This window comes from Chiloscyllium plagiosum, unplaced genomic scaffold (genome assembly GCF_037043375.1).
Source record: "Chiloscyllium plagiosum isolate Xiang-an unplaced genomic scaffold, Cpla_swu_hap1 HiC_scaffold_24, whole genome shotgun sequence".
NCBI classification, from domain to species: Eukaryota; Metazoa; Chordata; class Chondrichthyes; order Orectolobiformes; family Hemiscylliidae; genus Chiloscyllium; species Chiloscyllium plagiosum.
In genome coordinates, this window is record NW_028270162.1 from 48,637,043 (window position 1) to 48,661,601 (window position 24,559).

The 24,559-nt window shown below is 43.3% G+C and overlaps 1 protein-coding gene across 3 annotated transcripts in view; it reads left to right on the forward strand.

Moving 5' to 3' along the window:
* Positions 1-18,227, forward strand: part of LOC122562421 (solute carrier family 2, facilitated glucose transporter member 11-like) — an 81,856-nt gene extending 63,629 nt beyond the window's left edge. For all 3 annotated transcript variants that reach the window (XM_088000154.1, XM_088000153.1, XM_088000155.1), the window contains 4 exons: positions 2,628-2,729; positions 5,848-5,923; positions 10,875-11,002; positions 17,782-18,227. In XM_088000154.1, the coding sequence (XP_087856280.1) occupies positions 2,628-2,729; positions 5,848-5,923; positions 10,875-11,002; positions 17,782-18,000 (525 nt within the window). In that variant the 3' untranslated portion in view covers positions 18,001-18,227. The remainder of the gene's footprint in view (positions 1-2,627; positions 2,730-5,847; positions 5,924-10,874; positions 11,003-17,781) is intronic.
* Positions 18,228-24,559: the final 6,332 nt, after the last annotated feature.

Below are 24,559 nucleotides of genomic sequence, written 5' to 3' on the forward strand. Positions count from 1 at the left end.
GGAGGAGACATCACTCCACACAATTGGTGAATATTATCTGGAGCTTGAAAGGATGCTGGAATTTGACAATACAAAGACATAGTTAAAGAGAACCAATTTACAAGGGAAAGGGGAAAAGATTGGATTGTGGGACTAAATAACTGGAGAGTTCTTTCAAAAAGCTGACGCAGGTAAATGGTCTAAATTGTTACCTCCCGTGCTGTAAAATTCTGATTCCACAATGTGAACTGCATGAAATGTGCAGAATTAACTAGCTCATGGAGGTTTGAGCACATTTTGAAGAGCATTTGATTCAGTTGCTGTGTTTTCTTGATTGTTATTAATGACTGAGATGACTAATTTCTATTAATTATTAATATTGTTACTAATGAGATGATTAATACTATTGGATGTGGGTGCTATTTTAACATTTGCAGATGACAAAAGAACAGTAGAGTGAACTGTGAGGAGGGTAATGATTGACGACATAAGGACATGGGCAGGCTGGTAGAATAGGCGGATTTATTCATTTGGGTGGCACGGTGGCTCAGTGGTTAGCACTGCTACCTCTACAGCGTCAGGGACCCAGGTTCAATTCCAACCTTGGGCAGCTCTCTGTGTGGACTTTTCACATTCTCCCTGTGTCTGCGTGGGTTCCCTCTGTGTGCTCCAGTTTCCTCCCACAGGCTAAAGCCAGGCAGGTTAGGTGGATAGGCCATGCTAAATTGTTCATAGTGTCTATGGATGTGTAGGTTAGGTACATTGGAAATGCAGGGTTACAGGGATAGGGTAGGGGACTGGGTCTGGCGAGATGCTCTTTGGAGGGTTGGTGAGGACTTGATGGGCTGAATGGCCTGTTTACACATTGTAGGCATTTGATTCTATTCTGTGGCGATGAAATTTAAGGCAGAGGAGTGTGAAGTGATATGTCTGGGGAATGAGACGTGGCAATAGATACTAATGTGTATAATTCTAAAGAGTTGCAGGATACCCAGACCTCCAGTTTTTTTGGGCACAGGTCATTGAAGCTGGCAAGGCGGGATGAGAAAGTGGTGAAAATAACAAATGGGATTCTGGACGTTATGAGTAGAGGCATAATGGTTAAAAGAAAGGAAATGATGATGGATCCATAGAAAACATTGCTTTGGCCTCAACTGGCGTATTGTGTCCAAATCAAGACATTGCACTTTAGACAAGAAGTGAGTGCTTTAGAGTGGATGCAGATAATATTGACACGAGTGGATCCAGGGATGAGAGACTTGAGTCATGAAGATAGATTGGAGAAGCTGGGGTAGTTCTCCTTAGGAAAGAGAAGGTTGGGGTTGGGCGGGGAGTGGGATGGTATTCAAAATCATGAGTCGAAAGAAGGTGGAGGTTTCTTTGGTGTAAACGTCAAATATATGACACAGATGGAGAAAAGAATCAAAGGAGACATGAGAAAACATTTTTCTATGCAGTGCCTGAGAGCGTGCTGCAGACAGGAACACAGGAAAAGGAGGAGGCCATTCAGCCCATGGAGCCTGCACTGCCATTCAATATGATCATGGGTGATTGAACACATTAGTCTCGCCATTCCATAACCCTGTACATCATTAAGAATCAGAAATCTATCAGTCACTACGTTAAACATAGTCAAAGACTGAGCTTCTGCAGCCCTCTGTGGTAGAGAATTCTGAGGAATTCTCCCTACCTCGGGCTTAAGTGACATCTCTCTTATTTGTAAAATGTGCCTCCTGATTCTAGACTCTCGAATCAGGGAAATATCTTATCTGCATCCACCCTGTCAATGGCTTGAAGTAAGTTTCAATGGGATCACCTCCCAGTTTTCAAAACTCTGGTGAACCTTTGATGCACTTCCTCTCTGGTGAGAATATCTTTCCTGAGACAGGGAGACCAAAACTGCACAGTATTCCAGGTGCAGTCGAACCAAGCTTCCATACAACTGAAGCCACTATTCCTGGACTCAACATTCCATGAGCCTTCATAATACTTGCTGCATCTGCATTGACTCATCAACAAGGACACCCAGGTCCCTCAGTACATCCACACTTGCCACCCTCTCACCATTTAAAAGATATTCTGCAAATCTGTTTCTCCCACCGAAGTAGGATCACCTCATATTTTTCCATATTTTGTCTGCTATGTTCTTGCCCACCCAGTTGGTGGCATTTGATTACTGACTCTAGCAGAGAGTCAGGTCAGGCCCAATGGACTGTAATATCTTATGATGTTATGCAAAGAATATTGCAACGACGGCCCAGTGATTGTTAATCCAGAGACAAAGATAATGTTCAGGTGTCCTGGGTTTGAATCCTGCCATGGCAGAATTGGAATTCACTTAAGAAAAAAACAAAACAAATTTAGAATTAAGAGTCTAATGATGACTATGAAGCCATTGTTGATTGTCAGTAAAATCCATCTGGTTTACTAATGTCCTTTAAGGAAGGAAATTGCCATCCTTATCTGGTCTGGCCTATATGTGACTCCAGACCCACATCAATGTGCTTGACTCTTAACTGCCCTCTGGGCAATTAGAGATGGGCAATAAATGCTGGCCTAGCCAGTGACACCCACATCCCATGAATGAATAAAGATAAAAGATCAGATTGAAGCTTATTCTCTTAACAAGTAAAAATTCTGTTGTACAGGGATTCATTATTGAGCGAGCAGGAAGAAAGGTTCTGTTATGGAAAGGGTACTGCTTCATGGCATTGTGGATACTACTACTGATCATTACACTCTCTCTGAAGGTAAGAACTGTGGATGTTACCTCTGTAAATAAGACCACTCACAGGTTAAAATTCACAGAACCAGTGACTAGAGTGCAGCTAGGATATTGTGTCTGGTTCTGAAGAAAGGCCTTGAACAGAGCAAAAAGAAGATCTATTAGAATGATTCCAAAGATGTGGACTCTGCATTTATCTGTGGAGACTAGAGAAACTGAGATTATTTTCATGAGAGCAGAAAATTAAAGGGAAGTTTTAAAGATTTATCAAAGATTATGTGGACAGTTTCATAAAATAGATAGGGAGAGATTGTTCCCCTTGTTGGGTGACAGTAACTAAAGGATACACATTCAAATAATGGCATAAAGTGGGTGAGGTTTAGGAAAAAAACATTTTATTGATGTAGATGGTATAACTTGGAATACCTTTTCTTACATAGTGCTAGAAACTGATGCAATAACAGTTTTTAAACGCGAATTAGATATATACTTTTCTGGAAAAAGCTTTTGCTCATTTCGCATTTGCTTATTTTGCAAATTCCTTTGTATTTATGCTCCCTGATTCTCAATTCTTCTACAAGTGGGAACAGTTTCTCCCTGTCTACTCTACCCAGACACCTCATGATTTTAAAAATGTTTATTGAATCTCCTGTCAGTTTCCCCCTTTTCCTCGAAAAAATAGTTCCGTCTTCCCAATATACTTTCACAACTAAAGTGTCTTATTCCAGGAACCATTCTCGTAAAGCCTCTTTTGCGCCCATTCCAAAGCGTTCATATCCTTCTTAAAGAATGGTGCGTGGGACTGTATATAGTACTTCAGCTGAAGTCTAACTAGTGTCTAATATACTGTCCAACATCTTCACCCTCTGCTACTCATTGTGCCAGTTTGTCCCTCTGCATTGCATCTGTTCTGATGATGCCACCCTCCGCTGGGAGGGAGTCGCAGAAACGTCTACCTTTTTCCTCACTCAAGGATTTCCCACCACTCTGACTGACAAGGCCTTTCGCCATCTCCAACCCAGTTCCTGCACTACTGCCCTCACCTCTCTCCTCCCACAACACCAGTAAGGTCCCTGGTCCTTACTCACCGCATCCAATGGATCATAAACACCATTTCCATCATGTTCAGCAGGATTCCACCACCAGACACATACTCACCTCCCCTGCTATTTGTAAGCCTTTCCATGGACCATTCCTCCCAGACACCCTGGTCCACTCCTTTTTGAAATCCAAGTGTATACATCGACAGCATTGTCCTCATCTACCTTTCCGTCTCCCCTTCGAAAACTCCAACAATGTTCCCTTAACAGATACATGCTGGCTTTTTTGAATTAAGCCATGTGACTATTAATCTTATCCTGAATAACTCTTTCTCGAAGTTTCCCCACCACCAAGTTACTTGATTCAGGTCAAGATTGTTGTTGCAGGGCACAAAGTTGTTCTGTTTTGACAATGGATCTTATTAGGATTTTCATGAGAGCTACTTTATAGTTTTAGGGAGGCTTTTTTTTAGTTTTTAGAGACTTTTTAAAAAAACTGTTTGTAATAACTTAGGAAGCCTGATTGGAAAGGAACATCATTTATTGTTGAACACCAAATGGAGCCCCCTTCTCATGGCGTACATAGATTAGTCCCAGCCTGGGACGCACCCATCTCTGGGTTTGCTTTATTTTTTTTCTTTTTTTAAATCTTATATCTAGAAGTGCTCTTACATACAGCCAAATAGCTTTACCACCACATCACAGTGACTTTTTTTTTATAAACTATTAATTGCCGCCATTCAATCATCCATGTAACCAATTAGAAATTTAGAGGCAAAGCCCATTATGGCCAATGCAAATCATCAAGCTGGGGGAGGGATAGGGAGAGCGGAAAGGGGCTAAATCATAACAGAACTGGAGAGTGACTGGGTTTGTTTTTCTTAATTTAACATATTTTTCTAATCAACCTGTGCAGAGACGTTATTGCACAGCTCTGGAGAAACTGGGACTTCAAGCCGGGCTTTCCAGCCCGGGGGGGGAGGGGGTGGGAGGGGAGAGGTAAGGACAAGGGCTCAGGCGATGAGTTCTAGCTGGGCCGGTCTTTGCCTGTCACCAAGGGAATTCATACTCAATGAGCTACACAGGGAGATGAATTAGTAATTCCCCATGGGCCTCGTAGGGATTATCACAATCTTATGAACTCATTTATTCAGAAATGCAGTCACAAGATAACAATATCTTTAGTATTTATGTTGTAAATACTTGGATTCAGGCAGGAATCGAATGAGAAGAATTCGACAGTATCCATAAGAATGATCAATGCTCCATGAAACTTAAAGCCACGGCACGTAGCAATCCATTAATTTCTTTGATAACACAATATCTAAACTGACACAAGATTATAAGATCAACATAGCCAAGTAACTGACTCACACTTCTGCACAGATCACCCTAAACTCACCTTTCATAGACTGATGAGGTCACAGCTAATGTGTTTCCAACACATATAGTTAAAGCTGAAAGATTTTAACCAGGTAATGACCATCCTATTTCCTGCATCTTTAATCTCAACCTCAACTTTCATCACAACAATTGCCACACTTTATTATAAGGACATCTACTACATTTTTCCCACTTGGGCACTCTTTAACCTGTACAGCCTTAAACTAGAGCTTCCACATTCATTTGCAAGGAATTCACTACCTCTGGGATTTCATATTTTTCTAGTTAGTTGTGTATTCCTTTATTGTAAGGTTAGAAACTACTGTGTCTCCTGTGGCTCACAGCCTCCCTCTCCCCTGCTGTAGCATCCCATTCTCCCTTTTGCTTCCTCTCTTTTTTCTCACCCACCTTCCTTCTTTCCCCCCACTCCCTGATCCTCTTTCCCATCCCTAACCTCCCTAAGGTCTCCTTCAAACCCTCACCACCTCCTCTTCTCCCACCCTTCTACCCTCTAGCAACCTCCTTCTTACCCTCCACACCCTGTACGTGCCTTGGAGCCTTCTTGAAAGCACCCTGACCCAGGCAAAAGCCTCTCCCGTGACTTAGACAGGTAATCCCTCAAGCAACGGGAGCAACTTGTTTTTAACCATGTTTGTGGTTGGATCAAAGTGTCGACTGACATTCTGACAACATCGGTGACTCTGTGCCATTCCTCTCCAGGAAAGATTCTCCTGGATTCCGTATTGTAGCCTGGTCTTCATCTTCGCTTACATCCTGACTTTCGGAATGGGACCAGGTAGGTGCAAGCTCCGTTGTATGGTTTTAAACTGTTAGCCGTAGACATTAAATATCCTAGGCTTCTTTGAAACACGAAAAACTGAGATCTCAGAGATGTTTGTTCTTGCACTTTCTCTGATCTTGTGGACTGGAAGGTATATTTGATCCATGATACAATGGAGCAGAATTATATCTGAGATCAGTTCTGAAGAAGGACTGCTGGACCCAAAACATTAACTCTGCTTTCTCTCCACAGATGCTGCCAGACTTGCTGAATTTCTCTAGCAATCTGGATTGATAGATTCTTTACTTTTGTACCTGGGATGATTGTAATAGAGTCATACAGCACAGAAACACATCCTTCAGCTCAACTCGTCCATGCTGACTAAGTTTCCCAAACTAAACTAGTTATAATTGCCTGTTTTGGCCCATATCCCTCTAAAGCTTTCCTATTCATGTACCTGTCCAAATGCTTTTTAAATGTTGTGACTTAAATTGCACCTACCACTTCCTCTGCCAGTTCATTCCACATACGAATATATGAAAAGGTTGCCCATCAGGTCCCTTTTAAATCTTTCCTCTCTCATCTTAAAAATACAAACCCTAGGTTTGAACTCATCCACCCTAGGGAAAGATCTTTGCCATTCATCATATCTATGCCCCTCATGATTTTATAAACCTTTATAAGGTCACCCTTCAACTTCCTACGCTCCAGTAAAAAAATGTCCCAATCCTGATAGCTCAAACCCTCCAGTCCCAGCAATATCCTGGATTTTACATTAGTGTACCAGCGATGATTGATTTTACATTATTCTACCTGAGATTATTGAATCATTTGATCGTGGGAAAAAGAGGAAGATCTGTCAGAAAGGACTGCACAATTATTATCTTCTCAATTCATTCTGGGGTGTGAACATGGCAAGTAAGGCCAGGATTTATTTGCTCTTCTCTAACTGGCCTTGGGTGGGCGTTGGTGAGCTGCCTTCATGAACTGGTGCAGTCCATGTAGCAGCGTGGTGCTGCGGGGAGGAGAGCAAAGTGATGGCAAATGCCAACAGTGCTATCTAACGGCACCTACTCTGTAACAAGCTGCTTGTAGATACTCAGTTGGGATTCCACCAGCACTACTCAGTTTCAGGCATCACTACAGCCTTGGTCCAAAGATGTGTTGAATTCCAGAGGTAAAGTGAGAGTCACAACTATTGACATGAGGACAGCATCTGAACAAGCTCCAAGAGAATTCAGCTGGAATCAAGGGAAAACTTTCCACTGTTTGGAGTCACACAGAGTGCAAAGGTGATGGTTTCGAATGTTGGAAACCAATTCCCTTAGGTTCAAGAGTTCCTCAGGGTAGTGTCCTGGGTCCAACCATTTTTAGCTGGAAATGTGTTGCTGGAAAAGTGCAGCAGGTCAGGCAGCATCCAGGGAACAGGAGAAGGGCTTATGCCCGAAACGTCGATTCTCCTGTTTCCTGGATGCTGCCTGACCTGCTGCGCTTTTCCAGCAACACATTTTCAGCTCTGATCTCCAGCATCTGCAGACCTCACTTTCTCCTCCAACCACTTTAGCTGCTTCATGAATTAACTTCTGTCCATGGGACAGTGTCTCCGTGGGTAGCACTGCTGCCTCACAGGGCCAGGGATTGGGGTTCGATTCCACTGTCGGGCAACTGTCTGGGTGGAATTTGCATGTTCTCCCAGTATCTTCTGGGTTCTCAGGTTTCCTCCCAACAAAGATGTGCAGGTTATGTGGATTGGCCATGCTAAATTACCCATAATGTCCAGGGATATGCAGGCAAGGTGGATTAGCCATGCAGGATTATATGGAAGGGAGGGAGGGGGCTTTTCAGAGGGTTGGTGTAGATGCAATGGGCTGAATTACCTGCTTCCACACTGTAGGGATTCTCTGATTCTATGTGGTTAGAAATAGGGTGTTTGCTCATCATAGAGTGAGAAGTGGAGATGTTCACTGATGATTACACTATGTACAGCACCATTCACAACTCTTCAGATACTGGAAAAGTATGTGGCTGTAAGTTGTGAGACATGGATAACATTCACGTCACACACGTGACAGGCAATGACCACCTCCGATAGAGACTCTCACTATCTCTCCTTGATGTTCAAGGAAGTACCATCCCTGGATAACTCACTGTCAATGTCTTTGGCATAACACCAATGGCACTGTTTGAAAGGAAAAGGACTCCCATTTAAGACTAGGATGAGGAGGAATTTCCTCTCTTAGGAAGTCAATAGCTTTCAGAATTCTATTTCCCAGTGAGAAGTGAAGTCTGGATCATTGAAAATATTCAAGGCTGAATAAGGTGGACCTTTGATTGATGAGATAGTCAAAGGTTGTACAGAGCAGGGAGGGAAGTGGAGTTAAAGCCACAATTACATCAACCACAATCTTATTAAATGGTGGAACAGCTTGACGGACCAAATGGTCTACCCCTCCTCCTATTTCTTGTGAACTTAGAAACTTAACCAGATCATACATATAACTACCCTGGTGCTGGATCAATTTAAAGGTTGGGGATTCTGCAGCGAGTAACTCACCTCCTGACTCCCCAAAACCTGTCCATCATCTTTCAGGCACAAGTAGAAGTGTGATGGCATTTGAATGGGTGCAGCTCCAATAACACTTGAGAACCTCAAACCACTCAGGACAAAGCAACCCACTGATTGGCATCCCATCCACCATCTTAATCATTTACTTCCTTTTCTTACATTCCTTTATGAGATGTGGAAGCCACTGGCAAGCTCACAATTTGTTGCCGATCCCTAATTGTCCTTGAGCCAAGTAATTTGTTGGGTCATTTCAGGGGGACAGTAAAGCACATTGCCTGGATTCATGTGTAGGTAAGGCCAGCAGATTTCCTTCCAACTGGAGAGCTGGTGAGAGTGCAGTGTTGTCTTCTTTACTAAGGCTCACCATGCCTTGTGCCAATCCAACACCTGACAGGTCAGTGGTGGGCCTACCCTCCAGGATCTCAAATCGCATGGAGACAAAATCCCGCTTGTCCTGAGCTGCAGTCGATCACTGGACAGTTCTATTGAAACGACAGGAGAAGGATTGATTTTGGACTTTGAAAATAAAATAATGATGTTTAATTGGCTAGCACGTTGTACCATCTTGCACTTGGGTATCATGTAGAATCATTTTTCTGGTAACAGCATCAGGGCCACAGCTTTGTTTGCAATTATATAATCTTTATTCAGCAATTCTGTTTTGTTTTTGGCTTAAAGTTCGAACTTTCCACATGAGAATCCAATGATTGAAGCTATTTTGAAAATGCTGAGAACCAATTTATTGCAGTGCCTTTTATAATTGAGACAGCGGGGACCTGAATTAATCCATTACTCCCTGTTCTCTGAAAACACTCTCTACAAAACCTCTGACAAATGACCAAGCGGTTTCTTTTATCCACAATTGGTCACGAAGCAGTTCAGCTTGAGTTCAATCACAAGCATTGTGTATTGTGTTTCCATAGATTACAATTATATATCTATATGTGGCTGACAGTTTGCTTTCAGTCTGGGTTAAATGTCCTAATCATTTTGATCCAATATTTCCTCTGGGGTCTGACTGTGAAACTGGATGAGGAATCCAGACAATTGGACCAATGTTCCAGATTTGTGTGTTCAAATCCCACTCCAGGAAATTTAAGTCCAGTGATTTAAATAAGACTGATATACATTTCAAGCATAATTAATGGAGACAATCAGACCTTCAAATTCATGGAAAAACCCATGTGATAGGATATCTGTATCTTTATTCAGTCTGATCTATATGTGCTTCTCAACTGTCCTCTGAAATGGTCTAGCAGATGACATAGTTGCATCTAAATAAAAGTTGACCTTGCCAGTCACACTCAGATCTAATGAATCTTTTAAGTTTGAGTAGTCTGACAGAAGTCATCAGTAGGAAATGCTACATCAAAGATGTGCAATGCTAAGGATCTGGCACCTAAGATAAAAATTTACAATTTAGTGCAACCACTTCTCAATTATTGCAAATTTGAAGAGAAATTGTTACACTTAGAGTGAGGATGAAATGTCTAGCGTTATTGCTGCTGTTCTCATATCTATTCACTATCTGATAAAGTCTATCTGGCAGTACTGTGTGAATTTATGTGTCATCAAGTCATACAACACAGAAACAGACCCTTCGGTTCAGCCAGCCGAACATAATCTCAAACTAAATTAGTCCCACCTATCTGTTCATGGCCCATATCCATCCAAACTTTTCCTGTTCATGTACTTATCCAAATGTCTTTTAAATGTTGTAACTTTGCCCACTTCCTCTGGAAGTTCATTGCACATGTGAACCACCCGTTTGTAAAAATTTACTCCTTATATCATTTTAAAATCTCTCTCTTCTCACCTGAAAAATGTGCCCCCCCGGTCATGAAATTCCCCATCTTAGGGAAAAGACAGCTACCATTATTCCTATCTATACCTGTCATGATTTTATAAAGCTCTTGTATGGTCACCTCTCAACCTCTTACTCTGCGGTGAAAAAAGTCCCATCCCATCCACCCTTTCTTTATAACTCAAACCTTCTGTACTCAGCAACATCCTGGTAAACCTCTTCTGAACCCTCTCCAGCTTCATAATATCTTTCCAATAAATGGGTGACCAGAACTGGACGCTGTTCCAGAAGTGACCTCACCAATGTCGTGTACATTTATTTGACAGGCTGCTACCCCCTGCAAAACAGCCACCTCTTCAGATGCCTCTGAAGCTAAAGCTTTAAAAACTGCACATGCTGAAAATCTGAAATGAAAATAAGTTACACTGGAAAATATTTAGATGGTCAGGCAGCCTCTGTGGAGAGAGACACGTTTAATGCCTCAAATTGGTGACTCGAAGAAAGTAGTACAATATATAATGCTGCTGGCCTTTCTATGTTTTCTATGTGATTATGCTTACAATGAGATGGTTAATGATCCTTTGTTCTTAACCCAGGTACCGTCAGTGGAGTCTTACCATTGGAATTATTCACTCAGTCTAGCCGATCCATCGCCTTAGTGGCAGCGAACTCACTGCAGTGGCTGGCCCTCTTTGTTCTGGGACTGGTTTTCCCTTTTGTTATTGTAAGTTGAACTTGAATCACTTAGAATAACCATGCAATCATCTGGGAGGTGGCACTGACAGTGGAACACCTTGTGCAGTTCCAGACCTGAGCTTTCCCATTATTTGTGCCATTAAGGAGTGGGCTACACAGAAGAAGCATTCACCAGTGACAGTGCAAGAGGAGTCCTGGTCTGACATGCTAGAGGGAGCAGAAATCTCAATCATTTACAGAGTAGAGGACAAGCATTTGTCAGAGGATCGTTCCTACTTAGTGAAATGCAGTAGAGGAGAATCCACTGCTTCGTGTTGTGAACCAGTTGCCAGCATCAGGAGTTTGGCACTAGGTTTGACAGTAGCAAGAGAGTTGGGAATGGGGTGGGACTGAGCTGGATCTGGGATCCAGACTGACTTCCTTTGCTTCCAGCACTGATCAGACAGGATCTGTGCAGGCCAGTACACTGCTGATCCAGAGCATGTGGGAACTTCCAGGAATAAGGTATCCATTCCCAACGTTCATCATGCGTTTCCCTCCACAGCACTGTTCCCGGCCTCTTACTGTCCTCTCACTGCCTTGACCACAACCTCCATGTCATGTCAGATCTAAGCCTGTTGATGAAATTGAACTTTAAGGCACCTTTCCCTTGTGGATGGAGCTTATTGACTACAGTGCTCAGAGCTAAAATTAGAAAGAATCTTTCTCAGTTGGGTCAGTGGCTGAGGAGTGGTAGATGGAATTTAATTTGGATAAATATGGGGTAATGCATTTTAGTAATGCAGACAAAGGCAAGACTTATACAATTAATGGTAGGGCCCTGGGTAGTGTTGCAGAACAGAGAGACTTCGGGGTTCAGGCGCATAGTTCTTTGAAATTTAAAAATGCATATACCCTGAGACATTAAGCAGACTACATTAGAAGTAACTTTGGAGGTGGACAGGACGGTTAAGAAGGCATTTAGCACGCTTGCCTTCATTGTCCAGACCATTGAGTATAGGAGTTGGAATGTCACGTTGAGGTTGTACAGGTCATTGGTGAGGCCTCTTCTGGAGCACCGTGTCCAGTTCTGGTCTCCCTGTTATAGGAAGGATATTATTAAACTGGAGAGGATTCAGAAAAAATTCACCAAGATGTTGCCAGGCCTGGAGAATTTGCGATATAAAAATAGACAGGGACTTCTTTCACTGGAGCATAGGCGGTTGAGGGGTGACCTTTTTGAGACTTATAGAATCATGAGGGACACAGGTAAAATGAATGACTGTCAAGAGTCTATTCCCTAAGTTGGAGGAGTTCAAAGCTGGGACAGAGGAGAAAAATTTAAAAAGGACATGAGTGGTAACCTTTTTACACAGGGAGTGGTTCGTGTGTGGAATAAACTGCCAGAGAAAGTGGTAGAGGCAGGTACAGTTACAATGTTTAAAAGATATTTGGATAAGTTGATGAATAGGAATACTTTGGAGGGATATGGGCCAAGTGCAGTCAGGTGGGAGTAGTGAGTTTGGGAACATGGTCAGCGTGGACTGGTTGGACCGAGGGGGTCTGTTTCCGTGCTGTGTGTCTCTCTGACTCATTCCCCTCTATGTATGTACACTTGTCATTTAATTAATCCCAGTAAGCAGCTTGGCACATTCCCCTCATTTTCTTTTAAGAGAAAGCTCTTAAACAAACAACCCTTGAAGAGAAAGCAATGAAAAGTAAACAAAATGTTCTTTTTCTTACATTCTACATCTTTTGATATAAGGCAACCTCCCCCTTCCCTTAACCAAAAAAACCCAATAAAGTTTAATCGCAAAACAACCTGACAAAAAAATACTTTTATTCCCTGTATTCTTATAACTCCTTGTAGGACCAGGTACCCTCATCAATCATTTTTTTGAACAAGATCCTATTTTGTGGAACAGTCTGACCATGCATCTACCTACTTCATTTTGAAAATCTCTGTTCTTTCTTACATTTCCTTCACTAACAAGATTAATACTCAACCTCTTTTTCATGACACAAAAGTACATTGTCCTAAACAGAACGATTATCCACATAGCATTTGATGAACAATTTATTTCTCAGATTTCCTTCAGAATATTAAACAAGTTGACCTCCATCTATATTGCTTCCACTAAGCTGGTGTTTCCGCAGCTAAGATGCTTTGAATGAATGCTTTTATTTTCTTAGATTCCAAGGTCAATGGGTAACATTTAGTATTCTTTCCCATTAAGAATATGACAGTCACTAACATTTGAGAATATCTGTCTCAAAATTTGGCACGAAGAAGGGCTAATTTTTTAATCTCCTAAAGCTGGAAATGTCAGTGTGCATTTTTTTGGAATTCAATTTCTTTACCTGCTCTCGAGACCTCCTCAACAGTAGCAGGTTCCATTTGCATCTTAACTAGCCTTGAATCTAGCTTGAGTGCACGGTCAGTTTAACTGTCCAAACAAACTGGTCTGCTTCTTCCCTGATACAAAATCATCCTTCTGAGAGGACCTGGCTCAATTTATTGGGATGCCATTACTACATTCCAAATAAAAAAATACTCCAAAGTTACTTTGAATATATTCTGCTTAATGTCTCAGGGTATATACATATGTAAGGCCTGCCAACCTTTGAATTGCCTTTACATTTTACCTATTATGCAATATTCAAATTCCATCAAACCTCCCCACAGAATATCATGTGCACCACAAAGGTGCTTGTGAATTTCTCTTTCTCATACTAATAGAAGATGGCTTTAAGCTAAATGCAGCCTACTTTCAACAACACTCAGCTGAGAAATATCATGTCTTCACTGCATCATCCAAGTCGAACACTTGTTAAATTCCCATTGTCTTTCTCTAGATGTGAGAACACAGTGTTGAAACGTCACCTATTTCTTTGTTAGGTAATTGGACTGTAGAAGGTTCATTGAGTAGCTTTTATCTTTCCTGTGTCACTCTTATTGTCTCTACCTTCTTCACCACTTTTTATTTTGGAGTGCAAATTTATCTGTTTTCATCTGCCAAATTTACTAGCACCTCCTCTCTCACTCTGTTAATGTATTATCATATTTCACAGTCCTTCACCCTGAAATCTATATCTGTGTGATCCTGTTCTATCGAGAAGACCAACTCAAAGATTTGTAGGGCCACACACAGATTACCTTTAGAGTCCCTACACTTCCCTTAGATAATTTTAAAAAACTGTATGTTTTCCTTTGTTCTACCTGCCAATGCTTTCAAATGCTCTTTGCTCTCCTAACCTCCTTTTGAAGCACCTCCCAGCACTTTTTTATATCCCTTTAGGAATCTGCTGTAAAAAACTCTCAGTATTTCCCATAAATTTCTCTTTGTTTCTTAATTTTAACCGTTATGCCCCTATCATCCCATGTTCTCTGAACTTGATCCCATCATTTGTCTTTACAGGAACCTATTGACCCTGCCTTCTTGCTATTTCCCCCTTGAATGTCTCCCTCTGCTCTAACACACATTTATCTGAAAGTAGATGCTCCCAACTGGGTCAAATCATATCCAATCTTAGTAAAAGTTCCCCAGTTTAGAATTTTTATTCCTGGCCCATCCTTATCTATAACTATCCTAAATCTAACTGAGTTGTAATCGCGATCTCCGAAATGCTCTCCTATCATAGGATCCCTATGAGGAAGCAGACTATTCAGCCCACACCAACCTTCCAAAGAGCATCCCCACCCAGACTCCCCGAATCCTATCCCTGTAACCCTGCATTTTCCATGGCCAATCCAGCTAACCTGCACATCTTTGGACTGTGGGAGGAAACCACAGGCAGACAAAGACAGTTGTCCAAAGGTGGAATTGAACCCTGGTCCCTGGTGTTGTGAGGCAGCAGTACTAACTGCTGGGCCATCATACAACCCAACTGTTATGCCTTTCATTTGTCCAGGCTTATTTCCAAATATTAGATCCGGAAGATCCCCCTCCTCCATTTGACTTCTACATATTAGCTAAAAACGTTCTCCTGGATGTAACTTAAGAATTTTGTTCCCTTTCTACCTTGCACACTAACTATTGCAGTCAATAATTATCATACACTACAATTATGCTTACACCTCTTTGTGAGTTTTGAGAAGATTTGTAGCTCAGATAGCGTCTACAGGAAAACAACACATACGGACCAAATACTGAACTACAGAAGCAACCACCCCGCCACCCACAAGCAAAGCTGCATCAGAACGTTATTTCAACGAGCCAGCACACACTGCAGCACAGAGGAACTACGCAGGGCAGAGGAAAATCACCTATACCGTGTATTCAAAAGAGAATGGGTACCCAATGAACACAGTCCGCCGATTTCTCAGCAACAAACCCAAACAAGCAGACAAAATACATCCAGAAACCCTAGCCATTCTCCCCTACATCAAAGACATCTCGGAAATGACTGCCAGACTATTCAGACCACGTGACATCATGGTAGCACACAAACCCACCAACACACTAAAACAGAGCTAATGAACTTGAAAGACCCTATACAGACACCAGGCAAAACTAATGTCATTTACAAAATACCGTGCAAGAAATGTAACAAACACTGCATTGGACAAACAGGCAGAAACCTAGCCACCAGGATACATGAACACCAACTTGCCACAAAAAGACATGACCCTCTCTCACTAGTATCCTTACATACAGATCAGGAGAGACACCACTTCGACTGGGACAACACATCCATCTTAGGACAAGCAAACTGAGACACGCACGAGAATTCCTAGAAGCATGGCATTCCAACCGGAACTCTATCAACAACCACATTGAGTTAGACCCCATTTTATCACTCCCTGAGGAAAAGAACAGGAAATGACACCACCAACCCAAAGACAAAGAGGATTGATGAGGGCAGAGTGGTAGATGTAATCTATATGGACTTCAGTAAGGCGTTCAACAAGGTTCCCCATGGGAGACTGGTTAGCAAGGTTAGATCTCGCGGAATAAATGGAGAACTAGCCATTTGGATAAAGAACTGGCTCAAAGGTAGAAGATGGAGGATGGTGGTGGAGGGTTGTTTTTCAAACTGGAGGCCTGTGACCAGTGGAGTGCCACAAGGATCGGTGCTGGGTCCTCTACGTTTTATCATTTACATACATGGTTTGGATGCGAGCATAAGAGGTACAGTTAGTAAGTTCGCAGATGACTCCAAAATTGGAGGTGTAGTGGACAGCGAAGAAGGTTACCTCAGATTACAACAGGATCTTGATCAGATGGGCCAATGAGCCGAGAAGTGGCAGATGGAGTTTAATTTGGCTAAATGCAAGGTGCTGCATTTTGGGAAAGCAAATCTTAACAGGACTTATACACTTAATGATTAGGTCCTAGAGAGTGTTGCTGAACAAAGAGACCTTGGAGTGCAGGATCATAGCTCCTTGAAAGTGGAGTCGCAGATAGATAGGAGGTCATGTTGCGGCTGTACAGGACATTGGTTAGGCCACTGTTGGAATATTGCGTGCAATTCTGGTCTCCTTCCTATCGGAAAGATGTTGTGAAACTTGAAAGGTTTCAGAAAAGATTTACAAGGATGTTGCCAGGGTTGGAGGATTTGAGCTATGGGAAGAGGCTGAACAGACTGGGGCTGTTTTCCCTGCAGCGTCAGAGGCTGAGGTGCTGAACCTTATAGAGGTTTACAAAATTATGAGGGGCATGGATAGGATTAGTAGACAAAGTCTTTTCCATGGGATGGGGGAGTCCAGTACTAGAGGGCATAGGTTTAGGGTGAGAGGGGAAAGATATAAAAGGGACCTAAGGGGCAACTTTTTCATGCAGAGGGTGGTGAGTGTATGGAATGAGCTGCCAGAGGATGTGGTGGAGGCTGGTACAATTGCAACATTTAAGAGGTATCTGGATGAGTATATGAATAGGAAGGGTTTGGAGGGATATGGGCCGGGTGCTGACAGGTGGGACTAGATTGGGTTGGGATATCTGGTCGGCATGGACGGGTTGGACTGAAGGGTCTGTTTCCATGCTGTACATCTCCATGACTTTAAACCCAAACATATAAATAGAAAGCAGGAATCGTGTACAGTGCTTTGCCTGAAGGCCCACAGAAGATGTTACCTAGTAGGGTGATGAAACATCTGGAAATGAACCTTCTAGCTCAGTGAGCAAACCTACATCCACTACACCTCTTTGTGTTTAGCAGAGGCCAGCAGTTTAACAAGGTGCTGTGGTTATTTCACACAGGGTCCAGCTACCCTCTGTGGCTGAGCTGAAAACATGTCCTCTTTTATTGCTAGCTCTCTGGTAGATTGGTTCCAGGAGAAATCTGAGAGTAAGAGATTACTGCCACTTAGTAAATGAGATTGTGATTTATTGAATTACAGTGTATTAGAGTTTATGTTGCATCAATACTGCGTGTCACAGTGAGTCGCACATACAAGGCTTGGATTTGCATGTGACAAGTTCCCAATCTCAGGTAAAATGTGGGTGAAATGTAAGGTCAGTAATGAGATTTCATTCTGTTCGGAAACAGGCAAACCATTCTTCAACTCAAATGTACCTAGAAGGGAAAGTCAGAGCTAGGCAGTGGTTAGCTGTTGTTTGTATTTCTGAATATATTTTAAGCTGTGACATTTGCAGAGTGATGGAGTGGCATGTTTTATGAAGTTGATATATTTGCTGCTCCCCTTTAAGAATCCAAATAAACATCGATGGTAAAGACTCAAATGCAGACAGTGCCCTCCAAGTACTTAAATGCAGCTACCAACTTTTCAACTGGGTCACTTAACCTCCCTCCAATGCATGGCAATGGGACCCAACCCAATATAAAACGAAAGCCAATTTCTTGCAAATTTGCTTCTCTCTCTTACAGGAGGCTCTGGGACCTTACGCTTTCATTCTGTTTGTGGTAAGCTGCTCTTTGGCTTCGCTCTTCACGTTTTACATCCTTCCTGAGACGAAGGGGAAAACACTTCTTCAGATCAATGAAGAGTTTAACAATCTGCGTCACGCACAGAAGGGAATGTGCTCCCTCTGTATGAAGAGGCTGGCTGCTCCAAACCAGACGGAGATTTTATCGACCCGACTCTGAGCAGGAAGGAGGCACGGGACCCCAGGCCAGCCCTGTTTTCACAACGGCCTAACCGCCTGCTTTCATTATCCATATAGTTCTCACCAGAAAACCTTCCATGGCATGTTACATACCTTCTGTGGAACTATCCTAATCAAGATCACAAATGAACTACCAGCATTTTAAAAAGACATTTTTACAACCATCTTCACCAAGGTATTAAATAAAAATGAATCTTATATGCCAGATTTAAGACACAATGTTACATCATTGCATCCAGACACCCCATTCCCTCATAGAGCCAGGAGCTGACTAAACAAGTGAGTTTCCAATGGGAGGCAATAATTCCCACTGTATTAGATTAGATGTCATGATGGAATCCTGCAGAAAAAGTACCATTTCTACATCTCGGATCACTAATAAAAGAAAACATTCACTGGACTGAAGTCAGGGCTCCTATAAACTTGACACCATTCCCGCCAATGGGATCTGCAGGATTGTTAGTTCTGTTTGAAAGAGAAGGCAGAGACAGTTTAAAAGGCACAGCATTGCTCTCTACTGCACTTAAAATGGCTACTTCACATTGTCTCAGAAATTGGTCTCTGGGGACAAAGTATGTGGTAGAATGGCTATGACCAAGGCCCACCCAACACCCTCTTTACATGGGACAATAAACATCAAGTCATTACAAAATATTAGCTTTGTCACTCCATAGATGCTGGCAGGCCCATTGAGTTTCTGCAGCACTTTGTTTATATTTTAGATTTCCAGTATTTGGCGTTTATTTTAGCTTCACATAGCTCTTCTGATCTGTTGTCCAGCTCAATCCTGAGGAAGGAAGGGTTGGGGAAATGAGATACATTCTGATCACTGCCCTCTCTCCTGAAAGATCAGGCCAACTAGAATCAGGGTAATTGGGAGAGAGGCACACAGTGGGGGAGGAGAAGATACAAGCAGTATTTGAGAGAGAGAGAGAGAGAGAGAAAGGCTCCTCAATGTTAAATTTGGGGTGAATTAAGAGTTTGTTCCAACTACTGCTGGGATGTTACCAGTGGGTGTTGGGGAGCTACACCACGTGAAGAGAGTTCCTGGCAGCATTCTGCAGACTCAGAGGGTTATGTGACCTTTGTGTTTAGAATCTGGGCCTCATAAAATGCCCTGTCTGCAGCAGTGCTCACTCCTTCCCCATTAGAGGAGAAAGTGAGGACTGCGGATGCTGGAGATCAGAGCTGAAAATGTGGTGCAGGAAAAGAGCAGCAGGTCAGGCAGCATCCAGGGAACAGGAGAGTCGACGTTTCGGGCATAAGCCCTTCTTCAGGAATAAGGGCTTATGCCCGAAACGTCGATTCTCCTGTTCCCTGGATGCTGCCTGACCTGCTGCGCTTTTCCAGCAACACATTTTCAGCCCTTCCCCATTAGAGTTAACCCCCACTCCCCCATCTCCTTTCCAGTATGGTTAAGAGAGAAGGCAGAACAGAGGGAGGGAGTGGTGGCAACTGCTAGGACTGCAGGATGGCCTGGAGAAGCAGCCAGCAATGAGGACTGAGAAGATGATGTTTGTGTAAGTGCGTGTGTGTATATGTGTGTGTATAGACATTTTGACTTGATTTATTATTGTCACATGAAACTAGGTACAGTGAAAAGTTTTGTTTTGTGAGCAGTACAGGCAGATCATACCATACAGAGTGCATTAAGGTAGTAGAACAGAGCAAGGAATACAATGTTACAGCTGTAGAGAAGATGCGCAAAATGCGAGATCAACATTAACTTTAGTGCGCATGCGATTATGTGTGTCTTTGTTCATGTGCGTTTGCATGTGTGTGCTTATATCCGTGTGTGCACACGCTTATGTGTGTCTTTGTTCACGTGTGTGTGTGTGTGTGTGGGGGGGCAGAGGCCAACCCCACTGCTCTGGAGATGAACACTTTAACTCCCCCTCCCACACCATCAAGCACATGCAAGTCCTGGGCCTCCTCCATCCCAAAACCCTAACCACCCAACATCTCATCTTCCACCTTGGGACACTGCTACCCCACAGGACTAATGTGGATTTCACCAGTTTCCCCCTTTCACCTACCCCACATTATCCCAGTCCCAACCTTCCAACTCAGCACTGCCCTCTTGACTGGTCCATCGTCCTTCCCATCTATCTGGTCCATCTATCTATCCTCTCCAACCTACTACCTTCGCCCCCACCTTTATCTTTCTATTGCATTCTCAGCTACTTTCCCCTAGCCCCACCCCCCTCCCATTTATCTCTCAGTCCCCCGGCCCACAAGCCTCATTCCTGATGAAAGGCTTATGCCTGAAACATCGATTTTCCTGCTCCTTGGATGCTGCCTTATCTGTTGTGTTTTTTCCAGCACCACACTCTCAACTCTGATCTTCAGCACCTGCGCTCCTCACTTTCTCCTTCTCCTAGAGGCAGAGAGGATGCATTGCAGAAAATGGTTTGGTGGCGGGGGCGGGGGGGGGGGGGGGGGGGGGGGGGGGGGGGAGGAGAAGGAAGCAAGGAGGTGTCAGTTTGGAACACAGGAGGTACCTGAACAGGAGAGTCAGCCAAACTCTGTCAATACATTCAACGGGAGGAATGAGAAAAGGCAACAACAGTTCATTGGTCTGGTTGTAACTGGAGAGTAAGAACCAATAGACATGGGTATCTACATACAGAAAGGTGCAGGACCTAGTGAGAAATCTGTGAAAGAGCCTGTGGGATCCTTGGCCTTAAAGATAAAGGTCTAGAGCTGGATTTGAAATGGAGTTTCCCCTCAAAACGTCCCCTAGCCTCATTCTGATGTGGATTCAGCAGCCAGTTATCCCACAGCACTGCGAGACTAGAATCAGCTTTGACTAGCTCAGAGTGGAACATTTACCCATGTCAGGGAGCAGGTGTACTGGGGTACTGCTGAGCCACCAGATTATTGCCAATGCTGGGGCACTGAGCTGCAGCCACAGCTCAGGCTCCCTGAGAAACAAGTGTCATGGATCCTGTACCTCAGGTAAGTGCGTGGTTTAAGAAGGGCCAGCCTGGTAGATTGTGCTAAAGGGGTTGAGCATGAGGCTTAGAGGCTGGGGCTGGAATAGAGCTACAGTTGGGGAATGCTACATTCTGTAGGGGAGGTGAGCGCAATTCAGGGATGCCTCTGATGGACACAGCAGATCACAAAACAGTGGTACCATCTCCTTCCTCCCAACAGCAACCCACCAGACTGCCCATTAATGGCGGCACACTGGTTCAGTGGATAGCACTGCTGCCTCACAGCACCAGGGACCCTGGTTCGGTTCCAGCCTCGGGCGACTATCTGTGTGGTGTTTGCACATTCTCCCTCTCTGTGCGTGGGTTTACTCTGGGTGCTCCAGTTTCCTTCTACAATCCAAAGATGTGCAGGTTAGGTGAATTGGCCATGCTAATTGCCCATAGTGTTCAGGGATGTGTAGGTTAGGTGCATTAGTTTGGGGTTAATGTAAAGTAGTAGGGGAATGGATCTGGGTGGGTTACTCTCTGGAGGGTCAGTGTGGACATGTAGGGTCAAATGGCCTGTTTCCACACAGTAAGGATTCTATGATGCATTTTGTTCCTGCATTGGCAGAAGTGCAATGATGCTATTTGGTGGCCATTCATTAGCCATTGCAGAGCCTCAAAGGCTATGTGGTACCTTTGCTACTTACTATGATGTGGAATCCCTGAGGACAGTGGCCAACATTATATTTTACAAGCAAACCCTGCCTTCAAATATGCTGCTGAGAGTTCATAAAACCTAGCCCTTTCAATATAAAAGCAAAGGAGTTCTATTAAATCTTTATAAATACTGGGTTAGGTCTCAATTGGAACATTGTGGCCAATTTTAGACCACACACTTCAGCACCTGAGAGACACTGCCAAAGAGACAGTGTGGAATCAGAGATTCCAGCTACAGGGACATATCAGAGAAACTCGTGGTATTCCTTTGACGAGACAGTAAAGGGAGATTTGACTAAGGAATTTAAAATTGTGAACACCTTCAATAAATAATAAGCGAAATTGTTTTCAGTGGTAGACGAATGACAGAAGCACAAACATAACATAATTGACAAAAGAATCAGACAGGACATGAGAAATAAAAACATGAACATGTGACAATGATCTGGAATCAATTGCCTGAGAAGTAAAAGTAGATTTTATAACTTTTGAAAAGAAGTTGGATAAATATTTGAGTAGGGAAATTATTGCAAAACTATAGGCAACAGGCTGGAGAGGGGGACAAATGGGATAGTTTTTCTGCATGGGCCTGATGAGCCAAATGGCTTGTTGTGTTGTATGATCTTACTGTACATTAACCAGTGTTACAATAATTCACTTTTTTGCAATAATGCATAATAATCCAGTTTCAGGTAAAACCATATCTCAGGGCAGTGTCCTTGGCCCAACCATCTTCAGCCGCTTCTTCAAAGCCCTTCCCTCCATCATAAGGCCAGGACTGGGGATAATTGCACATTATTCAGTACCATTTGCAACTCCTCAGAATTTGAAGTAGTCCATGTCCAAATGCAGTAAGACCTAGACAATAGCCAGGCTTGGTTGATAAGTGGCAAGTCACATTAGAGCCTTACAAATCCCAAACAATACACACCTCCATATGAGAGACAGTCTAGCCATCTTCAATGCCATTACCATTGTTGAACCTCCACTAATAAACTGAGAATTATCATTGACCAGAAACTGTCTTGGCCCATACGTATATATATTGTGGCTACAACCCAAATTTGTGGAAGTAACTCTGCTGCTGACTCCCCACAGCCTATCAACCACTAACAAGCCAAGGACTGTGATGGAATATTCCCCACTTACCTGGGTGAGTGCACCTCCAACACTCAAAAAGCATGATGCCATTCAGAACAAAGCACCTTCAGTACTCACTCCAATCACCACTGATTCACAGATGCAGAACTACAAAATACTCTGCAAGAACTTACCAAGGATCTGTCCACAGCACTTTCTAAACATGTGACTTCTCCCATCTCAAAGGATAAGGGCAGCAGGTGCAGGAGAATATCTTTAGCCTCCAAGCCCCACCCACTGACCAGCCTGACTTGGAATGATACTGCTGTTCCATCAGTGTTGCTGAATCAGTATCATGGATCTATTAACCCTAACATCACAGTGGGTGCCCTTATTGCCCAACTCTTCCAACCCTCTCCATTGCTCCATGGACTGCAGAGGTACAAGAGGACAGCTCACCCAGGTCATGGCGAGACGAGAGCCACTGGATGGTAGGGGTGAAGATCCAGTTGTGGTGGCGTGCAGAGACTCTGGGCACCTGAGTGTTGGCAGACTGACAGCAGTGAGAACTTATAGCAGAGGCAGAGGAGGGATCTCAATGTTTCCTTTTCTTTTGGCTGCTTCTTTTATGCTGCTTTTGTTTCTAATCTTGTTTTTTATGTACTAAAATGGCGCCCCAGAGTGGTGACTTTGTACACTTTTCACTGTATTCCTGTACTCGAGTACACGTGCCAATAAAATCTAAATCTCACCTTCTGATTGCTCATTCCTAATGACTTATTAATGCTGATCTAACCAGCAATTTCCATATGCAGTGAAAGAATTTTTTTAAATTACTCTGCAGTGTTAGATTTGAAAGCATTTAATCACTTATCTGTGGACCAACTCAATCGGATCAATTCCAGAGTTTTATGATGTGCTATTAAATATAGCCAATTTATAACCAAGTGGAGCCAGGGCATATGCACCAGCTCAATGCAGTTCAGAGTTGAGACTCTTTATGCCCATGTGTTTTCTTCATTCTCTCATGGGACGTGGGCATCGCTGGCTGGGTCAGCATTTATTGCCTATCCATGGTTGCCCTTGAGAAGATGATAGGATCATCAGGAGGGCTTTTGCCCGAAACATCGATTCTCCTGCTCTTCGAATGCTACCTGACCTGCTGTGCTTTTCCAGCACCCCACTCTCGACTCTAATCTCCAGCATCTGCAGTCCTCACTTTCGCCCTGAGAAGATGATGGTGAGCTATCTTCTTGAACCTCTGCAGTCCATCAGCTGTAAGTTGACACAATAGGGAAGGGAATTCCAAGATTCTGACCCAATGATAATGAAGGAAAGGTGATACATTTCCAACTGTTGAGCTCCAAGATGGTGAGTAGCTTTGTTGTGATTGAAACAGGTGGCTTGTTAGGCCATCTCAGAGGGCAGTTGAGAGTCAACTAATTGTCGCAGGTCGGAGTCCCATGTAGACTAGACTAAGTGTGGAAGCCAGACTACCTTTCCTGAATATCATTAGTCAAACAGATGTTCCCACCCCCCCCACCCCCCCCCCACGTCCCCACAACAATTGACAGTACTTCCATGGTCATTAGATTCTTAATTCCAGATTTATTTATTTCTTGCCATGGTGCGATTGAAACCCAGAGAATTAAGTAATTTTCTGGATTAATTGTCTAATGATAATAACAGAGCTGAAAATGTGTTGCTGGAAAAGCGCAGCAGGTCAGGCAGCATCCAGGGAACAGGAGAATCGACGTTTCGGGCATAAGCCCTTCTTCAGGAATAAGCCCTCCTGAAGAAGGGCTTATGCCCGAAACGTCG